Source organism: Tauraco erythrolophus, chromosome 1 (assembly GCF_009769465.1).
Source record: "Tauraco erythrolophus isolate bTauEry1 chromosome 1, bTauEry1.pri, whole genome shotgun sequence".
Lineage (NCBI taxonomy): Eukaryota > Metazoa > Chordata > Aves > Musophagiformes > Musophagidae > Tauraco > Tauraco erythrolophus.
Window position 1 is genome coordinate 68,293,907 of NC_141465.1, and position 24,028 is coordinate 68,317,934.

Genomic DNA, 24,028 nt, shown 5'->3' on the forward strand with positions numbered 1-24,028 from the left:
AGAGTTAAATACTTGATTTAACTCCTGGGACACAAGTTCTCAGAGACGCCCCGGCGCCCCTTACAGCCAGCGAGGCTCCCAAGAGCGCGGCCGCAGCCGGTACGGAGGGGAAGGCAGATGGTCAAGGCCGGGCACTGCCCCGAGAAGCAACACGGGGCTCCTGCCAGCGGGGCCTGGCACACGGGCAGCGCAGACCCCAGGGCTCACGGAGAACCCCGCCTGCCTCCTTGACGAGGGAAAAGGAATACGAACGAGCAGCGTCAGAAGCGCCCAGCTCCACCAGCCACGGACCCGCGGCCACCAGCAAACACACAGCATGCCCCCGCGCACGAGGTTTATCGCTGACGCACGCCCTCGGCCCCGCCCACCTCGCTTTCCTATTGGCCACCAGGGCCAAAGCCACGCCCCCTGGGCGCCGCTGTGGGCGTGGAAGAGGCGCGGCAGTCGCGATCGCGGGGGAGGGGGAGCGGGGGAAGCCGGGGTGGTGTCACGTGACTCAGCGAGCCGTTCCCACCGCCCTTCGGACGCGGGTACCGGAAGTGCGATGGAAGTTGCCGGAAGCGTCGTTCTGACTGCCGGAAGTGCCGCGCTGTGGCTTGAGGGTAGGCTGGAGATGGGGAAGGGCCGGCGGGGGCTGCTGAGAGCCAGGGGTAGGGCCGGGGGCAGAGGGGCCACCGGGAGCGCGAGCGGGTGTCGCTGTCCCTGTCCGCAGTCGCGCGAGAGCGGGGCCGCGTCCCGCCACCACCGCGCTGCTGTCCCTTCTCATGTCTGCCCTCCGCTTTCGGCTTCCGCGGGCTGCCGGCGCGCCCCGCCCTCCTCGGGGCTGTCGTGCTGGGGTTTCCGCGCCGCACGCAGCTTCCCCCGGCGGGCAGCCTGCGTTTGTGTTCCGCTCCGCTCTGCTTTCCCGGCGGCTGCGTTGCTGTACCGGCAGCGGCGGCCCGCCGGCGAGGGGTTCGATAAGCCCATCCCGTGTTTCCTCAGCGTGGAGGAGGGGTCAGTGTGAGGTACTGCGGCTTTGCTGTTCTGCTGAAACGCCTGTCCGCTTTGCAGAATGTGATGCAGCTGCGTTTCGTTTGGGACACCGGCCTCTTCTGCTTACATTTTAATGGCGCACATCACCATAAACCAGTATTTGCAGCAAGTAAGTTTTTTCATTTGTGGGCACTGTTAGAGTACGTGGATGTATTTTCCTCTGCTATAAATATGTTACCTTGTCTAAGAAGTAAACCCAGAATGTGTGATGTGGTAAAGAAATATAATTCTTAAGTCTGCATTAAGTATACCTGCTGTACGCCAAGGATATATACCTGGAATTTCTGAAAAGTGTGACGTTTACTGATGTAATGGATGGTGAAGTAACTTATCCATGGGGACTAATGTGTTGGGATTGTGTGTGCATGCAGTAACAAATGCAGCTCAGGGATTCAGTATAGGGATTTAAGAAGAGTAGAAGTGCAGAGACACAGTGTATGTGGCATGGAGGATGGAGAGGCAGGAGCAGGGTCACAAGGATGCTGGCTGGACTGAACTTTCAGTGTCAAGCTTTTAGTGTGACCACTGTTACGGCTTCTTTCTGAACTATCATATTTTCATCATTGTTACCGTCTTATTTGCTTCAGTCAAGATCAGTCAAGTCAGTTGAGTGAAAGACACAAAAATAGAGTAATTGTTTGGTTTTAGTCTCAAAAATAGAGTGGCTGAAATATCTCAGGACAGTGATCTGCTGTGAAAAGTCAGCGTCTTCTCCAGTTGACAGTCCTGCGATCCTCTGTCTCCACCCTCCATATCATACACACTGTGTCTGTGCGTTTAAACTATTCACATTTTCTTGAGTTTATGCACTTCTGTCACCAATAGGTCACCTCTAATGAAAAAAACATTTTGCACTTTGTCAAACTCAGACACTCTACTGATGGAAATCCAGTAGCTGAGGATGGAAATCCAAAGCAATGAGTAAGGAAGTGAGAGACAGCAGGCTGCATAACGCTTGAAAATGAAGACAGGTAGTAGATTAAACACGTACCTATCGATCCAAAGGCAATGTCTGATATTAGACTAGCATCTGTATAGAATACTTTTGAAACTTGTCAAGACTATAACATTACATTCTGTGGGAGAATGGCTTAATTCTGCTTCCTCCTAAAGGTGACTCCTTGTAAAAATAGTCTGCCTGAGCAGCTTATGGTGACTTCAAGCTGGAAACGTCTGCAGTTGTGGAAGTAGTTTTAGATATAACTTCTTAAGAGTTCTTTTCCCACTTCTTGTGTTTTATTCATCATATTTTTGTGTCCTAATAGGAAAAAAATAAACGCGGAAAGCCCATACGAAATGGGAAAAACCATAGACTAAAATAGCAAGGGTAGCAGCAAAAGAGAGAAAATCACCTACTTAGTATCTTTCAGGGATTGATGTTGTGTTTTGTTTTGTTTTGTTTTTTCTCCAAATAAAGGAGAGCCAATTTTGTGTTTTGGAAATAGTTTTGCTATTAAATGTTAAATTCATGTGAAATGTATTTGCGAGTCCCGATTCCTGACATGCTAATTCCATCTGCAGCAGTACAAACAATAATACTCAAAGATTGTTTATGCCTTCGCATATGTGTTTGATGCACGTAAGTCCAACTGGAATTTTAAAAAGCTTAACCAAATCTGGTTCACAACTGTTCTACAATGCTAAGCCCATGTTAGCTGTTTGGAAAGTCTCTGGTTTGCTCGTATCCTACAAATAAGGGAAAAAACGCAGTAGTGGTTGCCTCACCTTCTTCCTGACACCTTTTTGAAAAACAGGTGTATTGAAGGTACAATACTGATTCATTCTGTTTTAGACATTTAAAAACTCATGTTTGGTTGGTATTGATATGGATGAACAGTGGTAACAAGAAGGTGACTTGTGTAGTCACATGTAAATATGTTGTATGACTGCCACTGGATTGTATTCTGTAGTGTGGCTCTTTTTTTTGGGTAGGTACAAGAAGCCATTGACAGCAGAGATGGACAGTTTTGTGCAGAATTGGTATCATTTAAACATCCACATGTTGCAAACCAAGGCTACAGGTGAGAATTTGTTTTGACCTTTCTTTGTTTTGCTTCCAGTTTTCCTAGCTCTCTATGTGAGTTCCTTCCATTGGAGATAAACCTCAGAAATCTGTTCACAGATCCAGAGCAGGATCCCCTTGTGGATTTGTTTTCCTTCTTACAAGGGTATTATATATTTTCATTTTTTTCCTGGATGGCTTTTTGTGTTCCACCTTGAATTGTTTTATGGATGGATACAGTCTCAAAAGTTCCTTCTGGCCAGGTCTGCAGTAGTTAGTAACATGGCACAGTAGAAGTGACTATAAAGAGAAAAACAATGGATACCAAGGGTCCAGTGTTTGTGTTACATGCATTCCAAATGCTTTTATTTAAGGCTAGCTGTAGTCAGGTTCTGGAGACAGAATGCTCACTAGCAATTCATTACACTGGATGTGATTATTAATACAACTTAAAAGTTTTGGTAGATAGCAAAGGAGTGTGTGCATAAAACTGCCATGACAAAATATCCGTATGATGTTCTGTTTCTGGTGCGTTGGATGTTCCTTTAATGTTTCATTGATTTATTCTATACTTAGCTTCCATCTCCAGAGGAGAAGTGTCAGCAAGTTTTGGAACCACCATATGATGAAATGTTTGCAGCCCACTTAAGGTAAGGTAAAGATGGACCAGGAATGTAAAGTCAGTTGTGAGGCATCCAGCAGGGATAGGGAAGGATATCCTTAAGTTTCTTAGTTATTTTAAAGGGCTTACATCTGAAAACTTGGTATTTATTACTCTTATAAATAATGCTAGAACTGCAGGAAATAGACTTCTTCTTTCCTCTCCATATAAAGTTTGCCTTGTGTACCTGGCGGTCGTCTGCGTTATCGCCATTGACGCAGCTTTGGTTTCGGTGCTTGCTGTTTCCTTTGCTCTGCGTATGCTAGCTACACAAGAATTTACAGCGAAAGAAGTATGGGAAATAAATATTTTTAAAAGGGAATTTTAGTCATAAAAGTACTCTTAAGACAGCTTTAGGACCTAAGTAATTCTCACTGAATTTTTATTTAAAATTCTCACAGGCTTTTATTTAAAAAAATTTTTGCATTAACACGTGTCTTTAGTTCACTTTCAACAGTCTTGGAATTTTTTTTATCTATGCTAATCTTGGTGACAGTTTAAATAATCATTAGCATATTACAGTTGATATTGTACACATTATACAAACAAATCCTCGTTCTCTTGGATCAGTTTCTACAATTATCAGGCTTAGTGCTGTGTTAAAGTACTTGTGCCATTTTGTTAGGAACATTTCTGATCATATTTCTGTGTCTCTTTTAATAAACTGTAAAGCTCTGTGCCTGTTCAAAGGCAAAAAGAAATATTTGTCTTGTGTATATGGTATTTTCTGATTCACTAATGCACTTTTTCTTTTGACAGGTGTACTTACGCTGTCGGAAACCATGACTTTATAGAAGCATACAAATGCCAAACAGTATTGTTCAATATCCTTTTCCATAAATCTTGTATATTGTTTTCAAATTAACTATATGTCTTATTGTAGAGTAAGTTATCTTCACCTCTTTTAAAATGTAATAGAGTGTGGTCTGCTTCCAAACACACTTCAGCTATTTGGGAAGTCCAGATACACTCTTCTTTCAACTTTCTGTAGAACAAAGAAGGAATCTGTCATTTGGCTCTAAAACAGAAAATTAATTTCTCACAGAGTATGAGAAACCCTCAAATCATTAATATACGTCCCAGTTTGTACTTTGCTGGAGGGAAGGATGCTGATAAGAAAGCTGTTATCTCTAAGCGACCAATGTACCAATGTTCTCATGGCTACTGCTGCCCCAGGGAGCGTGTGCCTGCGCTTGCATTCTTCCCTACTGCATCTTTGCACCCTCACTTCTCATTTATTTGCTGCTCCGTTGATTTCTGCCCTTTCTTGTAGTAGTGTGTGGTACCATACGGCTGCTGGTTTTTGTATCTGTGCTTCATTTAATAGTATTTTAAATTCTCCTAAATACAATACATCTTTCTTGCGAGCGTTTCAGGCACATAAAGAGGAAAACTGGTGAGTACATCGTAGAGAGCTGCTAGGAACTAGACTCTCATCTTTCACTAGCATGATAACCATAATAGTCAAACTAAAATGATGACTTTAGTTTTTATTTATCCCCAGTGATGCTTAAATGCAGCCTGTTTCTGCTGCCTGTTTTGAGTTTTTAGATCCAAAGGTGGGAAAACTAAACATCTAAGCTTAATTACAAAGAATGTTACGTAAGTAAATACATGAAGAATTTGTTCAAGCTGACATGGTGTTTTATTAAAGCCACAGTAAAAAAGGTTTCTGAATTAATTCTTTTTCCAGTGTAGGATTTCTGAAATGCTGAGATCTTGAAGACTTTTCCTTTTAAAAAGTGCATCGTTCTTTATTTAAGGATTAATGTATACTTTTCTAGTTTTATGACCAACTAGCAAAAAAAAGAAAAAAAAAAGCCTGTTTCTCATATCTGTCTTGTTGCACGATTTGCCATAACTAAGCATACTATGTTTTATTTTTCCAGGGCTTTACCTATTATGTATGCTGTAGCCCTCGATCTTCGCATTTTGCTAATACGTAAGTAGATCTGATTAACAGTCTCATTACTTTTATCTGTAAGAATTTCCATGGTGGAAATATTTAAGGCTTTATTACGTAGCCTAATTTTGCTCAGTACTGTTTAACTCATTGTTTAGGATTTTGTTGACACACTAGATTCATCCGGTCCTATTGAAAAACCAGGTTGCTCAGTCTGCCCACCTCCTGTTTGCATCTTGAACTAGAGAGGTCCTGAGGACCAGTATGGAACTCACAGCAGTTGCTTAGAGCATATGAAGTGATTAAGTACTGTCTTTATAGAGCAGCATGGTGGCACAACTCATTATTACCATGTATTATCCTTGGGTTTGGTGGAAGGATGGAGACAGGTCCGTTGTCTGGGCTAGTCTAACTACTCACCACATCTGAAGAGGGAAGTTTCTGCCTCCTTTCCCTTCTTCCAGCTGTGCGTACTGCTTTTGGTGCTTGTTGTAGCCCTTGCTGAGCCCATACAGCTGCTGAGGAGCAAAAAAACCTGAATTTACATTATTTTTCTGAGGCTGGTGAATTGAAGTAGCTTGTGTAGGGATCTAATGAGAACTGCTAGGACAAGGTAAGTGGCAGGGTCTTAATCTTGTTCCTAGTCACTTTACCTGAAGACGTGAAGCTGGAATTCAAGTTAGGTTAGAGTTGGACAATATCCAGCATTTTCAGTGTTTGTCCCTCGGCACTTTCTTGTGCCCACCCACAAAGCAACACATTTGGCTTGCTCGCACAGAGTGTATTTTGTGTATGTGTGTGCCTGCTCTCTGACAAGTCTTGATTCTCAGTCTGAGTGAGGCAAATTCTTATATTTGAGATGCATGAAAAAGGGGAAAGTAGGATCAGTCATACTGTAAGTACTTGAACTCTGTCTTGTGGCCTTAGTATATTCAAAGGGTGCAGATACAGAGAACACTTCTGCAGCAAAGGATATATTTCCATTTCTTTTCCTTATGTTTCAGTTAGTGAGAATGAAAGTGTTATAATAAAGCTTTTTAGAAAGCACATAGTAAATATCTACTTGCTATTTTTCCCCCTACTCTTCTTTGTTAAGTTCTGTATTAATCAGTGCATGGATCTTTCCTATGTATTGGCAACTCATTTTTTACCTCTTGCTGCTGTAACATGGTTTCCATTTCTTCCGAAAATCCCAGGTCATAGCAAAGAAAGAACCTAGCAAAAAATTGAGTATGGTTTAGAAATAAAACCTAGCCGTCGTGGCTGTGGAGAGAATCATAATTAGAAATTCTAGAACTCAAACTCCTTAACTGGGGAATAATTTTAGTCTGCTTTTGTTCAAATGACATTTTTTTGCCAGACTCTTGGTCTTTGAAAAGTTGAGTTCCAGTGTTGGTGCTCCAGTTCAGCTATCAGATAATCCTGAATTTAGGTTTCCGAGAGCTGCGTTAAGCTTAGTGGCGCTAAAGGTAATAGCAGTTTGTGCTGTTTTCAAAGGACTGTCCTCCTGTGCATTGGGTTTGTTACGTGTTTGGGAGGCTCTCTGTGTGTTTTCTTTTATTCTGTGAGCTTGACTACCTTCTAGATTTAGGAGATAGCAGGCATGGCAAATCTATTGCTAGAATACTTTATAAAATGCTGTATTAAGGAACTAAACTGTTCACAACCCAGTGAACCAGGATGTAGAATTACATATCATTTCTTGCTGTGTAATGAAAGGCAGATCAACAACTAGTGAAGAAAGGGAAAAGCAAAGCTGGCGACATGTTGGAAAAAGCAGCAGAACTGCTGATGAGCTGTTTTCGAGTCTGTGCCAGTGACACGTAAGTGAAAGATCCTCAAAAGAACTTGCACTATTAAATTGTTAAGAACTAAATGAACTTTACATAATATTTTCCCGCTTACTAAGACCATATCTGGGTAAGAATGAACACTTTGAGGCTCCTTTCCTCTCATTTATAGCCTGTTCTCTTTTGACTGTTAACTGCAGCTAGAGAGGCTTCCCTTCATGTTTAACATTCCTAGCAGATGTTGTTAGGAGGGACTGATTATGTCCCTATTTCTCAGGAAAGATCATTAATGCTTTTGTGCCCTGTTTGGTTGTGAAGTTTACTTCATTATGATTAGATGGAAAAGAGGCAACTTTTTGGTTTCCAGTCTTAACAATTTTAACACTTGCAAAGACTGGAGTGAGGACCATGATGCAGATGAATAATATGTTACATCACATCTTGTCGTTATGTTGGGAAGAAATGTAGCAGAGCTGCTTAAAATTTAAGATGGGAGCACGTGTTCTGTTTTGATAGTGCTGCATGGTTTAGGACAAGGAGTTTGGCCTTGACTTTTAGTTTCAGACACCTATTTATACACTAAAAATCCATAAAATGTCTATGGAGGGAATTTACCATAAGGACAAAGCCATTATTTTCTTACAATGTTCAGTACTAGTAGTTCTTTTTTCCTTTTTTTCTTTTCTTATGACAGTCGAGCAGGCATTGAAGATTCCAAAAAGTGGGGCATGTTGTTTCTTGTGAATCAGCTGTTTAAAATTTATTTTAAGGTAGGGTTCAAGTCTGGTAAGCTGTGTTTCGTATTTCATATTCTAAGTCAAACTCACAGTTTTTTATATGATACTATGTATCTACTCTCTGAGTAAAATGCAATTGATTTTTTTTTTTTGTTTTTTTTTGTTTTTTTTAAACAGATCAACAAGCTCCATCTATGTAAGCCCTTAATTAGAGCAATTGACAGCTCAAATCTGAAGGATGAATATAGTATGGCACAGCGAGTTACATACAGATACTATGTTGGACGCAAAGCCATGTTTGACAGTGACTTTAAGCAAGGTACTGTGTGCCAGTAAGACAGATTTGAAGTCTTGCTGCGTAGTGTGAAAGTGTGAAATCTGACTGATGTTGTGCATGTGTGACCTCAAAATGTGTAGAAGGTGCAGTTGTGTTTGCATTGATGAAAGGAAAAACCATGCTGAAAAATCCAAGGCTCACAGGCTGAGTGATTAATCTCAGAGATGAGATCACATGACACTTCCAATTGTAGTTTATGCCCGGTGTTAAAATATTTGTGCCAGAGAAGTTCTCTCTAGTTTTATGCATTGTGTACATGCATAAAAAAATGTCTGAGCATCCAATAGAACAGGATTGTAAAAGGTTTCACAAAGGAGGCTTTGTGACTCTTGTTCTCTTGAAGTTGCTGTATGCCATGTAGGAAATCTTCAGCAGACTGTACTGTAGAATTAGTTTCTCGGTGCATTGATTTTGGAAGATGTAGATACCGCATCGCTGAGATTTCTTACTCACTAATAGAAATGCTTCTAGAGCTAAGGTGTACAACTTTCATCGCTGACCTAAGCCCCTGACAAAAATGTACTCTGGAGCTGGCTTTGTTTCTCTAAAGGGTGTCTTCTGCCTGTCAGGCTTGTCATTTTTCTCTCTCAGTGAAAAGTGATGAGAGATTTTCCTGTTGTTGTGCTGTGTGATCTCACTGGTGTGCTTCTGCAGCTCACCAGATGTGTGTGTGGCATGCACCTTACATCCTCTGAAGAACCTAATCTGTCAACTTAGAAAATAGAGTTCAGCTTCATCATCGTTTCTTGAGATTCTCCCCTCCTGTAGTAGTAACACAATAATATTACTGAAATGAGCTGAAAATTCCAATATTGCTTGTAACTGTTAGCTCTAATGTCTAGACCTTGACAGGTTTTCTTTAACTTTCTGAAGGAAGACTTATTTTTCTGGTAATACTTTGTATTTTGTGTGAATCTCCAATAATCTTTGCAGAATTTTTCTTAATGCATTTTGATTGGTGTGATTCTTTTTTATATAATTTCAATTATCATGTTTTCAAGCTAGAGATGGACATTGAGCACAGAATTTGGGTTACAGTTTTAATCCATTTTTGTTGTTGATTCACGTTACCAGCACTTTTATTTGTGTCTGCAGCTGAAGAGTATCTGTCATTTGCCTTTGAGCACTGTCACCGCTCAAGCCAGAAGAACAAAGAATGATTTTGATCTACCTACTGCCAGTAAAAATGTTGTTGGTGAGTAGATGTTACTCTTCTAAGTAATTTTTTGGAGGCAGATAACTAAACTGATGCTCAACTATGGTTCTTGTTTTTCCCTTAATGGAATTCAGAGGCTATCTGACCCCCATAAGAGCCAGCATATGCACACTCTGTTGTTTGAGGACAGAAAATACTGAATTGTTGTTTAAAGCAACACAGGAAAGGAGAAAGAAGGGGGGAAAAAATAAACCCAAACAAAAACCCCACCCTCCTTTCCCCCTATATTCCTCTCACCTCTCCTAAAGGTTCAGCATGAGGTTGTTTCTGTAGTAAAGACAACTTTGAGAAGCACTTAACAGTGTAAATCATGTCTTGTAGCAGAGTGCTTGTCTGGTGAGCAGCTGCACAGATGGGCCAGGGGATATGTTGATTCACTGGTACAGATCTGCTTCTTTCACCTGGTGAAGGGAAGGAGGATGTGCAAACAGATGGCTGAAGACTGTTGAGGGGAGTTTGCCACAGGAGAGAAAGGATTCTATCTTTGGGGTTTCTATTTGCATCTTGTACGCTTGCCCATTTGAGGCGTGTCAGAAGGGTCATGAAGTAGAGCATTTTGGTTGTGAACAAATCAGTACCCAAGACTGGGTACTGCTTGATCATTTCATCTTTATTAAAAGAATTAAGCACACCTCTGCTTCTTGTTCCTGTCCTTTCCCATGTACTCTGCTGGCATTTGTGTATTCCTGAGTTGGTGGGATTATGCTAACCATTAATTCGGTCTAATTGAGAGGACAAGAACTAGATATTAGAGTTTCCTGTTCCTGGCCCTGTTACTAAAGTTACCCTTGGAGAATGCTGTTATCACCTGCTTCTGTGAGTTGCCATCTTCCACCTTTGCCCCAGCCTGTTAATGACAATCCTCCCTTTCCTGTTCAGTGCTCGCTTTTCAGTCCCTTGCAGTGTCATGTGGGTAAAGGGGGAGCATAATGAGTATGGTAATTGGCATCTGGTTTCATTTTTTATTTATTGACTTTCTTACTGGTTGTTTTCAGATCAATCAATGGTAAGATTGAGAAAGGAAAACTAACAGTCTCCTAAAAACTTTGTACCAGTCTTGGCTCGGCGCCTTAAACTGGTGGGTCTGTTAGTGCCTGGAGTTACTGTGGCTTTTCTGGAGCAGTTCTAGTGTACAAGAGGCACTAAAGAAACTAGGTAAAGGTCATTGTTTTTCCAGTTGCTTTTTTTAATCAGAGCCCAAACATTAACACTAACCTTAAACTGTACTAAAATAGCTTGGATGTTTTTTTTTATTCCTAGCAGCTCTCAGTAACTATGCAGCTGAGTTCTGCTCTCAGCTAATCCTCCAACCAGGAAAGGAGTTACCAACAGCATAACATGATGGTAACTAAATTTAAAGTCTGACCCAAGTCAATGTGCAATCTGATCCCTGCTGTGCAGGGAAAAAAAGATGAAAGATTCTTTTTGATAGTATAGGTAGTTCGGTTTTACCTGATCTAGCAAATAGAATTAATTTTGTTTCTTCAAATTTAAACTTTCTCTCTTCTTTTTTTTTCTGCTGTTTTGTTTTTTGAGAGAATTTTTGAGAATTTTTATTTCTGCATGGAGACATAGTGAAGAAAAAATCTGGTGCAGACTGAGCTGGCACTTGACAGTGCTGAAGCACTGCTTGTATTATTAGTAATGCTTGGGATTCCCGCGGTTCTTCTATTTGCAGATTAGATCCTACAGCCATGACATAAAATTTGGATCTGCCTAGGCCTCATGTCACAGGATCTTGATTTTACAAGTTTGATAGCTGTTCCCCAACATTAAGAAATATTATGACTCCCTAAACCATGATAAATAGGTAGCTATTGTGAGTTGAGCTACAGGGTGTTTGGCAGGGGCAAGGGGGTTGTCTTACGAATACTTTCATTTTCCTCTTGTTCTGTAGCAAAGAAAAAATAATTGGTTAAACATTTGTCTGTTTCTCTAACAAATGTTTTTATAGCTTACTGGAGTACATTTAAAATGCATTTGGTTTTATCCTGGAAAACTTGAAAACCATTTATTTTTCAGGGTCATATGCCAACAATCCAGCTCTTAAAAAATATGACCTTATGCAGTTTGCTGAAGTAACAAAGGCTGTGAGGTATGATGATTATTGCGTTGCGTGTTAGTTCAAAAAGTATTAAGTAAAAAGTATTTATTTGGGATGATTGAGGAAGGCGGGGAGGATTGCTATTACAAAGTCAGACAATTTATTTTCTCATTTGGGTGAGATCTTGTCGTGTTTTCATTTCTTCATCCTTGTAGTGAAGGCAATCTTCTCCTACTGAACGATGCTCTGACAAAGCATGAGACCTTCTTTATTCGATGTGGAATCTTTCTTATCCTCGAGAAGCTGAAAATCATCACGTACAGAAATCTCTTTAAGAAAGTGTAAGCATAACAAAAACTGCATTTTTGCAAAAGCAGATTTAATATGATTTCACCTAGGACTGATACAGAAGTGCATATGCTCCTTAGTTCTCTCAGAGCACTGAATTGCTGTTAAAGTGAATTTGTTGTAGAAGGGCTGTTTTTCTAAGAAGCAGAATTTTTAAGTGATTGTTTGTCAATAACAGGTTTTTTTCCTCTGTTGTTTCTTTCAGATATTTACTACTCAAAACCCATCAGCTATCTTTAGACGCCTTTCTGTTTGCCCTGAAATTCATGCAAGTAGATGATGTTGATATTGATGAAGTCCAGTGCATTTTAGCTAACCTTATATATATGGTATGTGCTGACCACTTGTTGTTTTGTCCTTCCAGACTTCAGACAGTAAAAAAATACTAGGCAGAGAATAAAAGTTTACTACAAAACACCTATCAGTAATCCTAGGTTTTCTTGTGTAAAAAGTTGATTGACTTGTGCCCAAAGTGAAATGTTTTCATTTGCTCTGAGGAGTTCCTCTAGTTCCTGTCTCTTTTGCAGGAATTGGTTGAAATTGAAGTTGAATTTTACATTACAAATCAAATACTGATATTTCTATATATGCATAAATACTGATTTTAAAATACAAAAATAGTAGCTGGGACCGAAAGGGATTTGTTCTTCTGCATTTGGACTAGGAGTTTCTTGACATTCTAACGTAAGAAAAAATTAAACCAGATTTCTTTGGTTTTGTTTCACATTTTGTCCTTTAAAATGGATCTCAAGTACTCATGAACAGATAAAGGCTTGAAATAGATATTTCTAATAAATTGGAGGTTTTGCAGCAGCATTGCAGTGTCAGCAAGAAAATTAATAATTTCTCTGTTTCTAAAACATTATATGGTGTGGTCTTGGAGTAACAGCGGGTGAGATTAGGTGACTGGAAGATTTCTTTCAGTGTTACAACACTACATGTCTGGACAGGAAGTACTGCGTCATTTAGTTTATTAGGTTTGGAATAGTGATTAATTAAAATCCGAATTCTAAAGTGAGCAAGAGTAAATTTAGAAACACTTCTGTAGAGCCCTGTCTCTTCAAGGAAATGTGAGCAGACCAGTCGGGGGCCCTGGCAACAGGCTCTCAGTTTGGCCGCGCCGTTAATATGCAAACATGGTTAGTTCCGACTTTCTGCTTACTCTGTGAGTTGACCCACTTCCATAAATTGGATCGTTATAGATACTACGTTCAGTAGTGCAGTGGTGATTGAGTATACACACATAATTTTGCTTGGTGTTGTCTGAAGGCAGCTGAGGTTATGGGCATTGTGTTACCAGCTTCCAATACTGACACTGTCTTTTTCTCCTTCTCCCAGGGTCACATTAAAGGCTATATATCTCATCAGCATCAAAAGCTTGTGGTCAGTAAGCAGAACCCATTTCCTCCACTGTCAACAGTGTGTTGTTAAGTATCGCGTCTTATCCATACGAGTACTTTTCAGATACTCAGCTTGCCCTGTGGAGCTGCTCCTAATCACCCCCGAGAACATTGTAAATGACCTGGTTCATGTCCAGGACTGGAATACCAGGAACTGTTTGTGGCTCCTTTCCCAGAATGACCAAGGCTGCCAGTGTTACAAAGTGCGTTGGAATGAAACGCTAACTTTTCAATGATCGTTTCCACAGGCTTTCTAGATCATTCAAAGTATTTCATGAGAAAATAAAGTGAAGCATTCCAAATTCCTTCCGAAGTACTTACAAGCTTTTATAAAGTATTTTGTGTTACTATTTCTGCATTTATCTTTTAGAGAAGAGCAGTATCATCCTTTGTTACTTGTGTTAACCCATTCTTCAGAGTGGAAATGATGTTTTCTTTCATGGTTTCCATTTTTTTTTGTAAGTCTCGTCAATAATCCTGTTGGTATTAAATAATCTTTTCAAGCCTTCTCTAAAAACTAGAGAAGCGCTTGACACCAAAACTTTTACTGTGTCAGTGATGCTTATGCATTCAAGTAAATGTGGGAGTTTTGTCTGTAGGTGCCCACAGATGGGTTTGGCTTTTTTTCAATTCTGGTAATATTTTGTTTCATTTTGTTACAATGAACAAAAGCTTATCTAAGTAACTTATCTATACTGCGTTTTATTCTGCTTCTGGGGAAAACGCTGCCACTGGATCCATTATTGGAAGTGTTACTACCTTGGGGGTTTTGTTTGTCTGTTTGGGAGTGGTACAAAGTAACTTTGTCCATAGTGATGGGATAGTAGTTTTGGAGTTTTTTAATTATTTTTGAGGCAGATAAAACACTTTTTCTCCTCTTTGAGAGTTGAGTTTTGTTTTCCCCACTAACTGACATGGACATGATTTGTAAGGGACAACAGAGGTACCATGTATGAGGGGAAGCATTTTTAAGTGTGATGAGAGTGTCAAGTCCTACATCAATATAGGCATTTAAAAGCTTGGAGTTCCCCTAGTCTTCAGAACTTTTACTTGTATGGATGCTGAAATAAGAATATGAATTTGCTGAATCAAACCTCAAAGTACTAAGAATTAAAAAGACTTATTTCCTTCTAGCAATATTTAAAATCCCTGAAAAACATCAATGCTTTTGAGTTTTAGGACAAATGGTTCTAGGAAACTTAGGAAAAAAGGAAAAGTTCAGTCAGTTTTTAGTAAACTAACTAGGTTAATACTACTGTGTGTCAGCAGAAGAAGGAAAGACAAACTGGCTTTTCTTTGAATAGGAGTTGTATACGTATCATTGCTGCAACTTCGTTGCTGGAAATTGTGATGATCAAATGAGTGCACTGGCTGCATCGAAATGTTTCCTTGCAGTGATTGGTAGATTTTTGGTGCTGGAGGGTTGGTTGTGTTTGTGTCTTACTTCATTTTTGTTTAAACCATATCATATACCTCGCAGTGTTAGTGAATAGCAGTGTTTCCCAGTCCATGTCTTCTAGTGGCCAAGATCCCAGGATACCAGTCAGAAACCAAGTTCCCTTATACTCGGTAGCTAAAAAGCTTCCTCCAGCCAGTCGTTTGTCTACGGCTTCCTGGAGATGTCCACAAAACTGCCTGTTTGTGAGGCTTACATTGAGTATTTGTTTGCAGTCCTCGGCAGGAAGGTATGAAACCTGCAACTCTTCACCTTGAAGATCATCACCTTCCATTCTCCAGCCACTGACTGTACCAGCCAGTTTTGGAATTAAAACGTGTTCTGCAAAATCTCTTTCAGGGATGCATACAGGAAGCTGGTGGTTGTTGCACTCAACATGCTCTTGGAGTTGTAGTAATGCAACGTTGTTCTCGCCAGTGTCTTCATCATACCGGATGTGTACGTGTTTCTCCCTAACTTGCATTATCTTCTCGGTTCCACTTGTTCCATTGCGCCCTGTGAAGCAATGACATTTCACTGCTCTTAGGAATAATTTATCAGAGGCTTGAAAACTGCATGCAAACTGGCAGCTGCCCACGCATGCTGAGAAATACGTGCAGTAGAGAAAACGCTTTCTTGAAACCGCTGCAGTAAAGGTAAACTAGAAACAGTATCTTGACAGCTTTTTAATGCGATGTAGAAGCGTGCATAATTGCGGAGGGGAAGGACAGATACTCAACAACAGATGTGAATTTTGGCATGAAACAATTTTTTCCTTGGGGGAGGGGGAAATCACCTCTAAATCTGCCTGGTTTAGCTTATCCCTAGGTGCGAGTTCTGAATTGCCTTCAAGAGGCAGTTGTCTCTGCTTGCCTTGCAGGGGCTATGGGGCAGTTGTAGTTTGAGCTCAAGATCCTTAACTGAGATGCTCAAATGAGATGACAGCACATTTTTTTCCTATAACGATATTTTTATGAAGCAAAAATGTTAGCTGTTTTTAAAATTAGCTTGCCAATACTTAAAAACCTGCTACAAGAGAAAATGTGTTTGATCACCTACCAGCGACAACCCTGATTTCAAAATGGCTATGCAGAAGGGCACACTCTGCTGTAGTCAGTACAAAGCTACTTTTTAGCAGCACTCCTCCACAGAAGCCCTTCCCTTCCGGGTTTAGCAGCAGCACCTAAGAGAATGCAAAAAGATGATAGACAGCACTGTCCAGGTGAGGTTGAATCGTAGGTTTCATGAATTAGTGGAAATACCTGCCAAGGAAATCGTTCATCACGTTTCTTCCTGGTTTCGCTTATCAGATTATCACTGTCTTGAAGTCTGCCACATGCACATTGATCTAGTGAATGAATTAAAAAAAAAAAAATCAAAATCTTGTGCTGCATCATTTCAAGACAGCAACCATCTTATTGATTCCACCTTGACTTTGGGGTTTCATTTTTGCACTCATGAAAAGGAGAAGGACAATTTCTCAACTGGTGAAAATTGGAATAATTTGCGTGGTATTGAAGTCTAATAGCTTAGCAATGGCACCGAGCGCTTTGGGTCATTGCGTTAGGCTTACGGTGGCTGCATTTCATTGTGTCTGTAACTAACGAAATAAGGCTTCCTCTCCAGCCAACCATCACCACAGCTTGCTTCCTCATCGCTGTAGCCGGTATCGGAATTGTGCCAGATACCTAATAGCTGTGGCCCATCTGGACAAGGTTTTGGATCTGGATTTTCCTTGTTAAAGCTGTTACTGTAGGGATGCACATGCCTTTCTGTTCTGGTTCAGACAGCAAGTGCGCTTTTCAAGTGGATCCCCCGGTTATCTGCATTTATCACACTTTCTCTTCACCTTGTGGCATGGTCTTGGGTCACACAAACTGGATTCTGTTCAGGCAAAGCTAAACCAGAAGACACCCTCCAGGAGCACACATAATGTACTCTCATAGCTAATGGGTGCTTAGTCCACAGAACACAACTAGAGCTAGTCTGAAGTAAAGCCCACCTGAAATGTGCACTGAGTGTGGACATCAACCCTTCATCACCAAAAGTGTGGGACTACAGCTCAAGTCCTATTTGGCTGCTCTGCTTGCTAGTGTAGACTGTGGTTTTAGTAGACCTAGTTTATAAGGGAATGAGATTGAATGAGACACCTAATATGAGATTAAAAAAATGAAGAGGGCTACTGCTTCAATCTAATTAACATGGCAGCAAATCTTGCCCTTCATTTATCAGACCATCAGGTGCCTGATCAGAATCAATTGAACCTCATTCCCAAACAGCTCTTCAGTGGAGTTACTCTTTACCAAGCATAGGAGTGGAAAACCTGGCCCAGTGAGTGATATGTAGGATGATGCAAGTCCTCTCTGTAGACCCACGTTAAAATGTTCAGATCAAATATCACTTCTTTTACCACTGCGCTGGCATCTTGGGTGGTGGTCCCTAGGCTCCTCCGTTTTCTGCCCAGTTTGGAAGGTCAGTGCTATTCTCATCGCTTGAGTCTCCAAACAGGCTGATCACATCTGGATATCAGATGGTGACCTGCCCACTCCAATAGCAAGCATGTTCCCTCTGTACTTCCGTGCTCACACCTACCTAATGCGATACACTGTTTTTTATCCTTCCCAAGCTCATAGCCATCAGCGCAGGAGCAACGGTAGGAATGACTTCCCGGGTAGCAGAAGTGGTGACATCCTTCCTTTGCTTGGTGATGACATTCATTTTTAGCTAAACAGAACAAATGAACAAAAAGCATTGGCAACAGTTCAGCTGGAGTTTTCTTGCATAGCTTGAGTCCTCTTTACCAAGCGTTTTATGTTTACACACTTGATGTGGATGTGGGCAGGGACTCTGGTATAGTAACCTCATTGTTTTTCCCCTTGTTAAGCAGAAATCGGAGACAGCTGCGTCTCTGCAGCTTCCATAGACTCGTTGCAAACTGTGCTCACCCAGTGCCTCCCTGCACCGGATTGTCTGCATCTCGGAGTTTTGGGGAGCGTTAGTAGCCAAGGGTCAAAACAGGCCGTCCATGTGAACCGATGGAAGGAGGTCATGGGTTTTCTTTCTGCTCCCTTAAATGAAAGACTAAGTATCTGCACTGGGGGGAATTGTTGCACATGTTAGGAAGGCAGGTATTGCTTCAAAATAAAGGCTAATGCTTTCTGCTTTTCAGCAAGAACATATGCATAGCTCTTACTTCTTATGCTGGTGCTAAGAAAATTAAAGTTAACAACTGCCAAAGATAAGAAAAAAAGAAAGGGAGAGTTAATCACCTTTGAAACATGCTCAGTCAATTTTCCATAGCTGAGCAAAGACTTAAACTTCAGCACAAAGCGACAGGAGAAACAGCCGTTTGATGGTGGATCTAGCTCACAGATGGAGAAGTAGCAAAAGAACCCAACATGCAGTGGCTCTCTAGGGCTCATGCTGAACTGATCTGGCTCCAGGCTGTGTCACCTTCTGGCCACCCCAAGAAACTGGTCTGTCCCTGTACCGTCACACCCCTTATACAGAAAATGACCGCACCTCCCACCCCAGGGGACCTCTGAGCCAGCAGAAATACTCATATAAGGGCCAGAAAGTAGAACCTGGCAGATGTAAAAACGTAGGATCCGGCCCAGGGTGTTTTACGTGCCAGAAAGCGTCTGTTTTGCTTTACGCTTTTATACTTCCATTGAAAACGGTGTGTTTTTTGGAGTCCCTCTGTCCTGAGGGACTGGCTTGTGGGCACCACAGCCTTGGTTCTTCAGGCCCTGCAGCAGGACAAGCAGCTGGGGAGTGTGAGTGGCAGCGGGCAGGGCTGCCTTTGGAGCCCACCTGTGAGTGGGACTTGCTCCAGCCCTTTCGCTGCATCCCCAGAGAAGGGAGGCTCAGCAGGAAGGAGCAGCTGGTGTAACCTTGGGATGCCATAACATTTCGGTAGACGGGCAGCACGCATCACCCCTGCTCTGCCCAGAACTGTGTGATTTAACCTAAAAACTGATAACTGGCTGTAATGGGAGAGCGGCGTATGTTTTCCCAGAGACCCTCTACGACAGGAGGAGACAGGGCTTCTCGGAAGGGGGCGATGCCTTACCGAAAGCACAGTTCTCTCCCTCGTAGCCCTCGGCACAGGTGCAGGTGTAGCCACGAATGCTGTCCTCGCACACGCCGTTGTGCTGGCAGGGGCTCGATGAGCACCTCCTGCCACCTGCAGAAACGCCGCGAGAGAGGGACAAGTCACCACCACCACTGACTCGAACCACGCAGCCCCTTTCCCAGCATGCAAGCTGCTCAGAGAAGCATTGCGAAAAGCCATTTGGAAGGAAAAGGGCTATGTCCCACCAAACTGCTCCTCAGGAGTAATTTTAGCTCCTCAGGATTAATTTTAGCCCAAGTCTCTGCTTGCAGAGGCGCTTCTGCAGCCTCTGGCAGGGAGGCTGGGAGATGCCCAGAGACAGAGCCTGCTTCTGGAGGATGGATGCTTTGCCTCTGGGAAAAACACCAACTTAGAGTTCATGGATTCGTTACAACAATGTAATATGAGATGGGAGTTTTAGGTCTCCCATGTTATGTTGATATGCACTCAATAAAAAAAGCTGGCATCAAAATTACACAGTGAGCAATATCAAACCAGGGGGAAATCTGGCTTTCACACATCTGTATAATTACTGTGCAGCAGCTCAGACACTAGCAAGCTCAGTCTTTCTGATGAGCCCAACAGCAAAACCAGAGGATATCCTCACTACAGGTGAAGCTCCAGGCAGAGCTGCCCATTCCCTTCAAGTTCAAGCTACCCACTGGAAAGACTCCAAAACAGTTTGGAAACATTTTCCAAATAACCACTGCTTCTTGAGGACATGAGCGATCAGGGATCAAGCCAGAAAAGCCTATCCTGGGACATGCTCTCCAACCTTTCTAAAACTTAAAAATCAGTCAGTAGGTAGCCATAATTGATATCAGGGATGGAAAGGTGAAAACTCTGCCTGGTCCTGGGGGAAAAAACCCACCAACTACCGTCTGCCGAGGCTATGGGCAAACACTTCAAAATTTTAGAAAAAATATCACAGAGAAGGAAGTGCACACTGCTGTTCTGTAGGAAGAAGACAGAACATAGTCGCTTTTAATTACTGCAAGGAAGCCACTCCTGAGGCCAAAGTCAGTAATGCGTCCTGATTTGGCTAAGCTTGTTTGGATGGACCATTCTCAACTGGTTGCCCCTCTCTCTTCATAGACTAGAGAGGAAGACTGCGTAACATGCTTAGTACAAACTTCCAATGACGGAAATTAGGAGAAGCTAATCCCACCCTCACAGAAGTAACAAAAAGCCAGATATTTAGCATCATTCTTCACAACATCTGTATCACTGATGGGATCCTTCTGTGTCACAGTTCCCTGGCCTCAGTGTTTGAGTGGCTTCTGCAGAAAATTAGTAATTGCTGGTTTTGTCACGTCCTTAACCACTGTCTAAACCTAAGATTAGAAATTAATAAAGGTAAGTCAAAAACAGGAGAAAAGCTTAGGATGAGGCATGCAGAAAAGAGAGAGGGAATAGGGCATAGTCACCGTAAGCTGCTGCCCCAGGCTCCTTGTTCAAGAGGCATCTAGTTACATCAGCCCCTCAGCTTTTGCAGATTCATTTCTTGCCTTGAAGGCTGCCAAGGGATGACGCAGTGCCAGCCTCCAGAGTTTGCAGACAGCCCAGTAGCTTTTAACATCTATTTATCTCACAAGGGTTTAAGTGCTAGGTTTGCATTTGGGAAGTTTTGCTGGTAAAGCTGTGCGGCTCTATTGTATGAGCAAAGCAGACTTTCTCGGGTCCCAGCTTGTTTCAGAACAGCCTTAAGTTCAGGAAAAGAAATAGCCTATTTACTATGATAACATCTGCTGACCTTCAACTTTTATTCACTTTGCTGTCTTAAATGTTTTTTCCTATTTATTACTTTTTAAAATCTTTGACATCAACACTTTTCCTCCTGCTTTACTAGGAATATGACAAATAGCAACAGGGTGTTTCTTGTAGGATAAACTGCTAAAAAGTCGCAGAGAACCAGCATTGGACTGAATCATAATGTTCATAGTGTGACACTGCTATGAAGGAGAGAAATCAAGAGGCCAGCTCACCGTAGTAGGCATCCCAAAACATTTTCTGGGGAAAAAAAAAAAAAAAGGAAATCAGATTTTAATTCTCAAATAACATAATCTTCCATAAATATTTTGGTAAACCAAAAACATTACATGAGACAATATATATCATGCTTTAATGTTTACACAGTTGCACAACTACAAATTATGCCCTGCCAGCAAAATTTGAATGAGGTGGGAGGGGGTTTCCTTCCTGCTTGTTTTATTGTTTCTTAGAAACTATAAAGGAAAAGAAACACTCTGCAAGCAAGGAACAGCTGAATCTTTTCACAATATGACTTCCTGCAATAACTGGCTGGCCATTGTCTCTCTGGTGTGCAGCAGCCTGGGAAGTGATCCCGTCCTATCCCGTCCTGTCCCGTCCCGCTTGGTCCCTGTCAGGAGTTGCTGGAGGCAGAGAGTACAGCAGAGAGTGGAGCTGCAGGTCACTAGCACTGGTCACCAGCACCATGATGCCCACTTATGCCTGGGTACAGCAGCCAGCTCTGCCACTGCTTTCCCTGAGGGGACACCTCTCCCCACTCCTTGTACCTCCCCTCAGTCAACTTTCCCCACAGAAGCAGGACTGACTGTGGACAGCCCGATGGCTGTTTCCTCTGCTTTCCCTGCAAATACAATCTCCGGCCAGATTCCTGTTAAAGAGCACAGCATCCGGCTGTAGGCAACAGGAGGACCTCTTGTCCGAGGGGACTTGCAGCCACTGATGGACCCAGCCTCTTTCTATAGGTCCCACTACTTGCTGGTGCATTGCTTCCCTCCAACCCGACTGCCCCTCCTGGTCCCTAAAGGATGCTGAAGCTGTATTTCTCCGTGTGGTCAGGATGAGACAACGGCCATATACTTTTGCAACATAAGGTGCAGGACATAGCATCTTCAGGAGGGGACTTTAAAAGTGTAGAGTTGACCTCTACATTTCCATTCTGACCACTGAAGACACCTGCTTTCCACTTGCTAAGGTGCAAAGTGCAAAGATTTCATGTGGAGAGAAACTCAAACAACACGGACTGCGGGGCTGAATTTGACAGCAAAGGACCAAGGCAGTAATTTTTAATATGCACATAGATAAACAAAATACTTACGAGCATTTCATCATTTTCAAATACTTCTCTTGCTTCTTCGTGCGTACATCTCTCTTCAAGGCATTCCCTTTCCAAGCTGCCTTGGAGGACCTCCTCCAAAAGTAGGGTGCTGGCACGCCTCTGTCTCTTGATAACGTTGTTTGCATCTTCAGCTGAGATAAACACTGGAATGTTGTATGACGAAACGCTAACGTAAGTACTGAGATTCTTTTTCTTATATATTTTCACCATTTTTTTTCAAGATCTTATTAAGCAGCCAATTTTAATCACGAAAAGATGTCTTTTGCCTGATTCAGTGTTTCAACCACATTAAACTCACATACTGAAAGAGCCCTACTTTCTTAGCCCAAACTCAGCTGAGGAGTCATGAGGCTGTTGCACGTTTTTCTTCTGGGGAGAGCCTGGCTTGTTCCCAAGCAGAGAGAATTTGAAGTCCTTCCGGACACAACATTTTTCCTGCATCAGACACACAGAGCAGCGTTGATGTGGCACAGCCAGGGAAAGGGGAAATGTGTTATTGTATAGGCAGATGCTATTTTGTAAGATTGCATGGGCCTTTCAGACTCATCAGTAGAAGTGAAAATTATTTGTTATTTATATATATTCCAATATCATATATTATATATGATGTTGGAACCAAACTGATGCCCTTTAGTATGACTTCACAGGGATTTTTTGCTGAGAAGCCAAACCGTGACATGGCTGAGTTCTCAATCAAGTCTCTCTTATGGAGAACAAATAGAAGCTCCCCCTCAGCAATGCTCAAAGTTACGAGGGCTGTATCATACAACATCCTTTGTGTGGAAGACACAGTAATCTTTTTGGATTTGAATAAAGAAGAGGAGAGGTCAAAGACATGAGAGCTATCAGATCTTAAAACTCCTCTTTGCAATGATGCCCACAACAAAAATTTCCTGCCAGCTGGATGGCTGGTGCTGTGCTGGAGCCTGTTGCCTTTGACATTCAGCAGTAACGGGGCTGTGTGTGTCAGTGTGCGTTTGTCAATTCTCCTGTGCTTGGAAAATAAACCTGTTGGGGCAGGGACTGGAAGATTTTTTTGCATTTTATAGAGTGTTTGGGGGCTCAGCACTGTTAGGCACAAAAGTTGAAATAATCAATAATATTAGAATTGGAAAAAGTGACAGCAATTACAAAATTATTCTGCAACTGCATACAAATGCTTATTCATGCTTTTGAAGGATATCCCATAAGCAATAAACTTGCAGGTGATATTAAAAAAAAAAAAGAAAAAAGCTTCATGGTTGTGTTTTGCATTTTAAAGTGCCATCTGACACCCCGTAGAACATTTCTGCTGTGCAGTGCTTCCAACGTGTCCAGCATAACTGGCAGTGCACTTCTGCTGCTGCCAGGGATGTTTTGACCTTCTTAAGTGGTCACCATCTTTTTCTTCCGTCTCCAGCTCCTCGTTAATATTGACAAACCATGGAGGATTAATACAGAAAAATAAATTTATTCAACCTATAATAAGCATGCATCTCAGCTTCTTTCATAAGACATTTTTATTTCAGCAGCAACTAGAAATACAAGATAAAATTACCTTTAATAACCGGGGCACTCTTTAAAAATGATAAAAAAAGACAAAATATTGTCGTGGTGTAAATGATGGTAATTCTAAATTACATTGCCTTAGTAACCTACTGCAGTTGTCACTTAGCTATACAAAAAAAAAAAAAGAACAAATCAGGAGAAATGTAAGGAAAATAAGGATCAGACCGTTTTCAGTGGTATCACCCTGTGCTACACAGTAAACACGGTACAAGGTACAAAATTACTGGTGTGTTTAGAGGAGCAGTAGCACAGATCAGAATTAGAGCCGCAACAAAACAAAGGCCATACCTGTCTGCTCTGTCTGAAGGAAAAGGGCAGAGAGAAGAAACAATATTGTCCAAAAGCACCCTGCCAT

The 24,028-nt window shown here is 41.8% G+C and overlaps 2 protein-coding genes across 2 annotated transcripts; one reads left to right on the top strand and one right to left on the bottom strand.

Moving 5' to 3' along the window:
• Nucleotides 1-501: 501 nt before the first annotated feature.
• Nucleotides 502-13,775, top strand: PCID2 (PCI domain containing 2). Its single transcript, XM_086615850.1, is given in 19 exon segments — nt 502-602; nt 1,051-1,141; nt 2,965-3,037; nt 3,040-3,053; nt 3,611-3,684; nt 4,455-4,514; nt 5,023-5,091; nt 5,585-5,641; nt 6,959-7,067; nt 7,318-7,421; nt 8,083-8,158; nt 8,303-8,444; nt 9,558-9,611; nt 9,614-9,657; nt 11,701-11,719; nt 11,722-11,773; nt 11,938-12,063; nt 12,276-12,399; nt 13,409-13,775. Coding segments are annotated over 18 exon segments (1,326 nt in total). The 5' UTR covers nt 502-602; nt 1,051-1,105; the 3' UTR covers nt 13,502-13,775.
• Nucleotides 13,776-13,827: 52 nt separating this feature from the next.
• PROZ (protein Z, vitamin K dependent plasma glycoprotein) lies at nt 13,828-24,028 on the bottom strand. Its single transcript, XM_086619858.1, has 8 exons — nt 23,962-24,028; nt 22,105-22,268; nt 21,005-21,029; nt 18,978-19,091; nt 17,498-17,629; nt 16,168-16,253; nt 15,965-16,088; nt 13,828-15,421 (listed from the first exon to the last, which is right to left on the bottom strand). Exons 1-8 carry the CDS (start codon nt 24,026-24,028, stop codon nt 14,916-14,918), a joined length of 1,218 nt encoding a protein of 405 aa, XP_086475984.1. The 3' UTR covers nt 13,828-14,915.

What these genes read in the sequence shown, in the direction of transcription:
- PROZ (XM_086619858.1), bottom strand. Translation starts at nt 24,028, where the DNA reads ATGGCAGGGTGCTTTTGGACAATATTGTTTCTTCTCTCTGCCCTTTTC. An exon ending in GTTTTGGGATGCCTACTACG is followed by an intron (nt 19,092 to 21,004) that starts GTGAGCTGGCCT and finishes GCGTTTCTGCAG; the next exon opens with GTGGCAGGAGGTGCTCATCG. An exon ending in TGAAATCAGGGTTGTCGCTG is followed by an intron (nt 15,422 to 15,964) that starts GTAGGTGATCAA and finishes ATTGCTTCACAG; the next exon opens with GGCGCAATGGAACAAGTGGA.